The sequence below is a fragment of the Curcuma longa genome, chromosome 10 (genome assembly GCF_044706935.1).
Source record: "Curcuma longa cultivar G26 ecotype Majalengka, Jawa Barat chromosome 10, ITB_CL_G26_1.1, whole genome shotgun sequence".
Lineage (NCBI taxonomy): Eukaryota > Viridiplantae > Streptophyta > Magnoliopsida > Zingiberales > Zingiberaceae > Curcuma > Curcuma longa.
In genome coordinates, this window is record NC_133870.1 from 10,658,696 (window position 1) to 10,668,296 (window position 9,601).

The 9,601-nt window shown below is 34.5% G+C and overlaps 1 protein-coding gene across 1 annotated transcript; it reads left to right on the forward strand.

Moving 5' to 3' along the window:
• Positions 1 to 267: 267 nt before the first annotated feature.
• LOC141836646 (ceramide kinase-like) lies at positions 268 to 8,910 on the forward strand (the record flags this gene model as incomplete). Its single annotated transcript, XM_074724153.1, is given in 8 exon segments — positions 268 to 410; positions 2,543 to 2,701; positions 3,056 to 3,223; positions 3,308 to 3,400; positions 3,490 to 3,582; positions 8,338 to 8,578; positions 8,663 to 8,689; positions 8,811 to 8,910. Coding segments are annotated over 8 exon segments (989 nt in total), but the record flags the coding sequence as incomplete, so codon positions are not given.
• Positions 8,911 to 9,601: the final 691 nt, after the last annotated feature.

Below are 9,601 nucleotides of genomic sequence, written 5' to 3' on the forward strand. Positions count from 1 at the left end.
TTTGAACGTTTACTACTCTATACAAAATATATAATTTACTGCCACTTATATATCATATTAATATATCTTTAATACATTAATATTTATTTTAATATCAATATCCATTATTTATAAGTCGTTTATCCATTTTATTTTTATTTTTATTTTATATTAAATAAATAAATAAATCCACCCACGCTCATTTAGATATTATAACGTTGACGGACCGTAAAGGCAGAGAGATAAGAGACAACGAGAAGGAGAAAGAGAAGAGGGAGGGAGCGGAGACGGAGAAGGAGAAGAAAAATCTCTGGAGTTCTTCAATGGAAAGGAATGGATCAGCCGCAACATCGACTCTCTTCTTGGATCGCGTCGGCGAGGTCACCGTGACGCTGGATCCCGGTGGCTTCTCTTGGAAATTAATCGAAACGGTGAGTTGGTGTTGGATCAGAACTTGTTTCGCTTCAAGCCTAGATGGTTCTTCCGTTTATTCGTTTTTTGATTTTTTTTCCTTACCTTTTCCCTCGGTTAGCGGCGATGGAATCGGTTAAAAAGCACTTTTGCTCGATCAATTTGAAAGAGCTGGTAGGATCGTTATAGGACCTAAATTAATTTGAATTTTGTGGAGCTAATGGTGGAAGACATCTTGTTGGTAGCCGATTGTGTATGCTTGAGAAGTTGCTGTTTTTTAGCTTTAATGTGTTTGCTCGATAGAAGAAAGATTTAGTGTGTTTTACGGCTAATATTGCTACAGTGTTCATGTTGGAGTCACAATTCTGAGGTTCCCTTGTGAGAATCTTTATTTTGTTATGGTAATTTCAGTCAAGTTGCTCATAGGTATCTAAATGGAGCATATCAATTTAAAGTGTGTATCAAGAAATGGAATGTCTTAAAGATCAAGATGGAGTAACTTTGCAATGAGGATGCATCAAAAACCAATTCAAGTAGGTCAGCATGTCAAGCATTGTATTCTAATTTTGAAATGGTGCTTTGATCTCAATTTTTAACCTTTCAAATCAAGGTGATAACACGAAACATGCCATGTACTCCCTAGGCTTAGTACATAACTATGGGAAAGATATTCTATGCTCAAATAGTTCGTTGTTTGTAATTTTATAACTTTTGTGCCAAATTTCAAGCAATTGCTTCATCCTGGTATTCAGTCAATTGATCAAACCCACAGAAGGATTACTAAATCATGGAAACCTTGCCTTTTAACATATTTTGATTGTTTAGAGCCCTAACAGCTAGAACTAGCTCTATAGGTCATTTTTTAAACAACCACCAAATATTCTCTAATCCTTTTGAATTGTTGAGCTTATCTTTCAATTCTTCATCAACTTAAATGAGTCATCATCAATGTCCAAGAAGTTCATTTGATATCTTAGCATCCAAAAGAATCATTTGGATCATTTGATGTTTACACTTGATTATTGTTAAGCTTAATTTAATATTATGTTCTTAAATGGTATTTACCTTTCAGTTGTCGGTGCTGTTTGTTACTTTATCCAACCAAAATGTACCCTTCATGTTGTGATGCTGGATTTTCATATTACTTCACCTCTGTGGGAAAGCTCAAATATGAAGTTAATGGAAATTGGTCTTAGAGATTGGGTATATCATATATTGTAGAGTTTTGAGTAAGGCCTTAGGTATCACAGTATACCAACCGCAATGCTCTAGTCTTGACTGAGGATATGCTTTTTTTCCTCTTAAGGAGACAAAACTTTCCAAATGGCTTAAGCTTTTTAAATTAGTAGTAATTAATCAAGCATGTTTTTTTTTATAAAATAACTTCTTATGCAAATAAGAAAATACAAAGCCAATAGAGTAATGTTCAGCTCACATGCTCACTAGAGGAGGATTTTAGATATAGGCATACCCTTATAGCTTAAGCTTTTGGAATCAATAGGCCCATAGTTGAATTTAAAATTGTATGTGCTTCATACTTTTGTTGATGATTACCATGGTGCTACAAACCATATGGGCCAACACAATTGGACCTATTTTTGTTGACCTCACATGCAAAGTGCATTTGGGCTTTTGGCAAATAGGATATCAACTCTAGAACTGCAAATTATTTAGTGAAACATAATATGAGTGATAAACTTGATATGGCTGATATCACATTTTGAAGTTTCTCCCCATCCTCTCAGCCCTTTAGTACTTTTTCTTCTGATATTAGATCTGATTGGAAGATTATAGAGTTTCTTTATATAGGTTGTCACTATGTTCCCTTTTTATAGGGAATTGATTTGCTTATTTTCCATGCCTCCAGCTGTCTTCCCAACAATGTTTTCTTGCATCTTTATCCCTTTCTATGCTAGTTGGTTAATTAACATACAAGAAAGTTAGGCATGCATTATTGTCTTTTATGGAGCTGAGTCTTTGTGTCATTATTGCTATATTTCAATTGATAATTATGGGAATGTATGTGCATATACCCCTTTATATTAGTTTTCCAGTTGCTATACTACTCAGGCAAGGCTTTTTATATGAATAGTTGCCTACATATACCACTGCTGCAGAGCATTTCTGGCTTATTTATTTATTCACTTTTCAGGACCATTCTTGGGCATCTTGTTTGTGCATGAACTTGCGGTTAAAATCTGAAAATAGGATTGAATTTGCCAATATTTATGCTGTAGAGTTCATTGGTTGGGGCTTACTTGAGGATGCTAATGGTAGAACTGGCAGTTTTCTATCAGGCAGCAAACTTGAGGTTAGATATCTTGACATGCAGCATGTTTTGGTTTTTTTGCCGATCCTGGTAGGTTCATAAATCTTGAGATTAATAAGGATTATGGTTTAAAATATTGTTGCGGTGTTGTTATTGGTGGTTGGCAACCCCACATAGTGGGATAAGGCTTGGTTGTTGTTGTTGTTGTTATTTGGTGGTTGGCAAGAAGAAGAAACTTTGGTGGCATTGTGACTTTTTTCTATTGCATAATTTCCTGATGCATATGAAGGTTTATTGATTTGTGGCCATGGATTCCATAGGGTTAGAACTTAATTTTTGTGGTTAATTGTCGTGCTTGTTTTCCTATAGTATAAAAAACCCCTAATGCTAATGCAGATGTACCGGTTTGTGGTCCATGGATTCCAAAGGGGTAGAACTTATGGTTCTCCTTGGACTCTCTGTGAACATACCTTTGGTCACAAAGATTTAAGAACATGTGAATCATGGGTACAGCAATTAATTGCTCAAACTAATATTGAAGCTGTTAGACCAAAAATTCTTTTGGTATGTTCCATGTCACATTGTCCAATTTTGTATTTTTTATCTGTTTTTTGGAATTTTTTTTGTCAATATTATGCTGTCATTTAGGTGTTTGTTCACCCATTGTGTGGAAAAGGACATGGGGTCAAAACTTGGGAAATGGTTGAATCTATGTTTTCTCGTGCTAATGTGCAGACCAAAGTAAGAAAATGCATTTACAAGTTGTACAAAATTGGATTCTCTTTCATTTCTCCTATTTTGCATCACATAAGTCTATGTGATATGTGCAGGTAACAGTAACTCAGAGGGCAAGACATGCATATGACCTTATAGCATCTTTATCAGACAAGGAATTGAGTTCTTTTGATGGGATTGTTGCTGTGGTATGCCTTTAGCTTATAATTGATGTTTTTTGTTTTTTATATGTTTGTATATGATCAATATCTCTTGTTACTCATGGCTTGTTGTTGTATATGATCAACATCTATAGTTGTTTTTTTGGTCATGATCGTAGCCCAATTCATACAGATACCTTTGCCATTATATTTAAATATTCTTGGGATGAAATTTTAAAAATATCTGGAATTTTGTAAGTGAAACTAAAGTTCTAGCAGGAAAAAGTTATTTACTGGATTCGTCTCTTTAACTAAGCACTGAAAAAAAGCCATAACTTATCTCAGTTCAGATTTTCAGCTATCTTGTTTTCATGTCATCAATGAATGGTCAACCCAGTTTTTATTCTTAAGGTTATAGCAATTTCTTCTACATTTTTAAGCTTAGCTTGGTAGGTTATGGATACATTTTTTACTTCGTTTGTCCAACATTTCATTTGCATATTTTAATTTTATTGTTGTATATAGATGGATTTTTTGTGGTCATTTTTTATTGAATAGTTGTTGAATTTTTAGACCACACATTGGATAACAATTTAGTCTATAGACCGGCGGAAGCAGACTAATAGGTTTACATTACATTTCAATCTACAAAGAACAACTATCATCCTCTTTCATTTCAACCATCTTGTTTGTATCCTATGTAAAACATTTCTATTAACCCCTTTATCTTTTTATAAAAACGATCTTAAATACTCGAAGCTCTCAATCTCATGATCTTGCTACGTTTATTACTACTAAACTTAAATCTTATATATTTTGTCTTTACTCTACTAATTCTAAAATCGTAACTTTCAATATTTTATATCAAGATTTGAGCTTAGCATTTACTTCTTCACGTGTCTTACTGACTAAAATAATGTCTTCTGCAAACAATATACATTATGGTAATGTGTCTTGGATGTGTCCAATGAGTTAATCCATCATTAGTGTAAAAAGATATAGATTTAAAGTTGATGCTTGATATAATCATATCTTTATAGAAAACACTTTAGTTAATCTGCTTGGAGTCTTTACTCTTATCAGTATATTTGCATACGTATCCTTAATTATTTCAATATACGCTATGTTAAAATCTTTCTTTTCTATAATTTTTTATGTAATTTCTCTTGGAACTTTGTTATGAACTTTTTCAACGTCAATTAATACCATGTATAAGTCTTGCTTCTTTTCCTGATACCATTTGAGAAGATGTATCTTTTATCTTTGACTTTTTAAACATGGATCAAAATTGATTTTGGTCATTTTGGTCTCTTTAATTTTTTTATTACTCTTTTCTAAAGTTTTATAACATAACTCAACAACTTAATGCCTCTATGATTCACATAATTTTGTAAGTTTCCTTCAATTTTATATAGGGGATTAGAGTACTTACCTATGCATTTTCTTCATTTTAAACATTAGGTTGAAATAGTTCATAAGCCATTCAATAACTTGTTTTGCTATACACTTCCATATTTTGTAACTCATTCAATACCCTTCTTTCCATTTTGTGTCTCATTTAACGTATGTTCTACTTTTGGAATTTGAATTCTTTAATAAAAATTTAAATTTATATACTTCTTTGACTTTTTTAAATTTCTAAGCTGAGTAACCTCCATCTTCCATCGCTCCTCTATTTTCTCATCCTTCACTAGTACCCTGTTGAATTATCTTTAATACATTTTATTTCGATAAAATCATTTATTTTTCTCTCTCTTACTTTAACTATTCTATAGATGTCTCTTTTTTTCTTCTTTTGTATCAGGTTGCTAATGCAAGCATTCGAAAGCTTCATTCTTGGTTTCGTTCATTACTTTTTTAGTTTCTTTCTTAGCTAGTGCATACTTCCTTTTGCATTCTTAAAAGTGTACAATAGCTTATAAGTTGCTCATTTTTCCATTACTTTCTCATTTACTTTTCACTTCACCATCATGATTCTTTATTTGGTGATGTCCATCCTCTTGATTCACCAAGTATGCTCTTGCCCACTGTTTTCAAGTTTGGCATCATCTTATCCCATATCATGTCCTGTTTGCCATGTATTTCTTCTAATACTTATGCTATAAAGATATTTTATTTCCGATCCTTTAACTTCCATCATTTGATTGTAGGAACAATGTATATTTTCCTTCTACTGATACTATGCTGGAGGCTTATATCTAACATCACTAATCTATGTTGGATGGTTAAGTTATTTTAGGGATGATATTACAATCTTTACCAAAAAAATTATTCCTCTTCCGAATCATAAGAAACTTAATTTGTGAGTTATTGTTATCACTTTTGAATGTAACCATGTGTTCTTCTCTCTTCTTGAAAATTTATTAGTTATTATAAATTCATATATTCTTGTGAAATTCAATATAACTTTTTCTTCATTTTTTGTTTCAAAATCATAGTCTCTTTCACCCTATCATATTCCTCATATTTTACTTATACATGCTTAAAATCATCTTGTTTGTCAGAATTTTTTTGGTACTACCTCATCGAGGTTATATTTGATATCTTCATCTAATTCTATTCGAGGTGCATATATGTTAATTACATTAATATTTTTTCTACCATGATCTTGAGGTATAATCCTATCTCCCTTCCTATCTAATCCTATTACTTCATCTCTTAACGAACTATCTCGGCCTTCGGGGTTTTGATGTTTGCCAATATGTTTAATCGAGTTTGGTCAAGGTTGGCCAAGTAATTTCGTTAATATTGACCAAGTTAGTGAGAGAATCCAAGCAAGTCAAGGTAGACTAGATGTTTGGAAGTGAATAAGTGAGAAGTTCAAGCAGGTCAAGGTTGACTAGATATTTGGCAGTCAAGTGAAAAGTCTGATGTTTGGCAAAAAGAAAGTCCAAGCAAGTCAAGAGTGACTAGATGTCCAGGCAAGTCAAAGGTGATCGGATATTTGACAAATGAGAAACCCTAGCAATGAGAGAACCGGATGTTAGACAAGGGAAAAGTCTAAGCATATCAAGAGTGACCGGATGCTTAGCAAAGAGAAAACCCCTAGGGGAGTGAATTCTTGATAATAAGAAGACTCAGAGGAGTAAACTCTTAGTAAAGAGAAAATCCTGGAGGAGTGAATTCTACATAGAGTGAGAAGTCTTGGAGGAGTAAACTTTATACAAGAGAGACCAATAGGCCGGAGGAGGTTTGGGCGATCGAACAAAGTTTTCGATCGACCGGATTTTTTGATCGATTGGACCAACATGTTTGTTTGATCGAATACTGATGTGGCAGATACATGTCACGGGCAAGCTTCAAAAAGTTGGCCTGGCATGGATAAGGGTTGAAATGCTGATGTGGTAGAGGATAAACATCGAGTTGCTAACATGACCAAGGATAGCGTCGAGAAGTTAACGTCGCAAGGGATCAGGCGATCATAATAGATCGGGTGACTGAACATACCCAGTTAGCAGATGAACCTGGACGGGAAGTTGACGTGGACGAGGTTCGGTCGATTTGGATCAACAATGAGAAGGATAAGATGTGGATCGGTCGACTGAATAGGCTTGTTCGATCGATCGGAAAGCTTCTAAAAGAAGCTCAACTCGGCGGCTCAGAAACAACAACTTGCTACCAAAGCTCTTCATTCCATTGCTCAAAAGTGCTCCAAGTCTTGCTCGTGTGATCTAGGAAGCACCAAGAGGAGTGTTGCAGTGTTCAGGGTTTCTAGCCGAATCCAACACGAGTTTGTTTCTATTTATATGCTTGTTCTCTCTATTATTTATTTTGTATTTGTGGTTGTGGCTTACTAAATCTTGTAAGAGGTTTCTCTGCCTTCGGAAAGCGTCTGGAAAGGAGAAAGAAAGTAGTGGTCTCACGCCAAGCAGATAGGTCTTGGAGTAGCTCCCTGAGAAATGTGAACCAAGTAAAAATCATTGTGTCTTTCTCTTATTGTTTGTGTAGAACGAGCACTAACGATAAAAGGCGCGAGTGATATTCACCCCCCCCCCCCCCCCCCCCCCCCCCCCCCCCCCCCCCCCCATTGCATCTTTTGGATCCTTCACTATCTACAACAATACATATTCTATTTTTCATCTTACTGGTTTCTGTGTGCCATAACTTAAAACATGAGTTTTATTATCATTTTTGTCTTCTTCCCTACTTATTTTGTTTCTTGTAAACACAATATTAATTCTTTTTCTAATTATTGTATTTATTATCTTAATTGCTTTGTCAGTAAGCGTTCTTACGTTTTATGTTTCATGTATAAGAAAATCGATATTCCTATAATGTCAGTTCTTATCCATCTCAGGGTGTTATAAATCTTGCATATTTAACACTACACCTAAGTTTTCATGGAGATGTAGTGATCCTTGTCTATTGTCAAACCTTGCGATGCGTTCCTTCCGAGGAACAACCTAACATTAATGAAATAGTTTAATGAGCCATATATAACATTTACCTATGTTTTATGCTGACTCACAACCTAACACAACCTTCCTCCTTTGTTCAGGCTTAAGACTTTATCCGGGCTTGGGACCGACTATGGCAAATTTTATTAGCCATGGGTAGATATCTTTTTGCAATTTATGCAATACATTTTTCTTTTCCAATCCCCAAACTTACATATATTCAACAATGACAAATAGATATGATGAGATGAATTACTTAGGCTTGAATTGACATAGACTAAGGTAAATTCTAAAGAGTGTAAAAGATGTGATTTAGTTGGCAAAGTATCTCTAGTGATAACCTTATATGGAGTTGAATGGAGGACTGCAGTGGTTTCTTAACATGTTTCCATATGTTTTTTGACAGGGGGGTGATGGTCTGTTTAATGAAGTTTTGAATGGGCTTCTTTCCTCAAGACATGATGCTCCTTACCCTCCTTCTCCCGAGGAGTTAAATAATGCATGCAAGAAGGATCAAAATGTTCAATGCGTGAATAATAGCATCATGTGTAGCAAGTCTCTCTGTAATGGTGCAACTAACATGTTGTCTACACCTTCATGTAGAAGTGATGACCGTGAACCTCTTCTATCAGCTGTAGGATCCATCAGTATGTGCCTACATGTTTTAATTGACAAATGCATAAAAACTATAAAAGGGCTTAACACATTCTGTGGTTTATTTTGAATGGCAGCAAGCAATGGTGGGTCACAGGATAGAGGTTAGTTGATATTGATTTAGCTTGATGTTGTCACAAGATTGTGGTCAATAATCTTAATTCTTTGTCACAAGATTGTGGTCAATTAATTCTTAATACAACATTCTCTCTGTTTGCCATCCAGGTCTTCCTGCTGATGAGGATACTGTCAAAGTTTCTTTCCCCAATGATTGGTTTAGACTTGGATTAATTCCTGCAGGTTCAACTGATTCCATTGTTGTCAGGTATGATTGGTCTTTATTTTCAGCATCAATTTGCTTAAGTGGGAGAATTTGATGGGATTAAATATTCATGTAGCTTATAAAAATCTTTAGGACCTCATGGATTTATTCCTCACCGCCTCCCCCCACCCCAATTCTTTATGGTTTTGTTTAGAACTGTCAGTCCTAATTTCTCCTGTTTGCAAAATATATCAGCAGGAATCTTTCTTCCAACTAGATAAAGTCTGGACAAGTTCTAGAAATCTCATGCACATGTCTTAAAGATCCTATTGAAGACCTAATATGACACCCAATTACTCAGAATGAACTTTCCAACTAGTATAAAAAAAATACATGAACTAAACACACTAAGTGAAGAAATAATGTGAAGTCAAACTTTTGATAATTGAAACCAAGTATAAATTGTCTGTTAACCTACTTTTTTGTATCTGTGATTCCAGCTTTGGTAAATAAAATTCTATTTCAATTTGTTCAAATTGAATGAAATCATATGGCATGCATGCTAATCCTGAACCAACTTTTGAATGGGCCCTTGCCGATGTCTATATAAAGTGTAACTAGGAACATGGTACAAAGGTGCATGATGTGTATGGAATCTTGTGGTCACATAGATACTATTTTGCTTGAGATTTTATTAAGCATTGGATTGTCTTCTGTGGAGAAAAAGCTTGATTATTCTATTATTCTATTATAC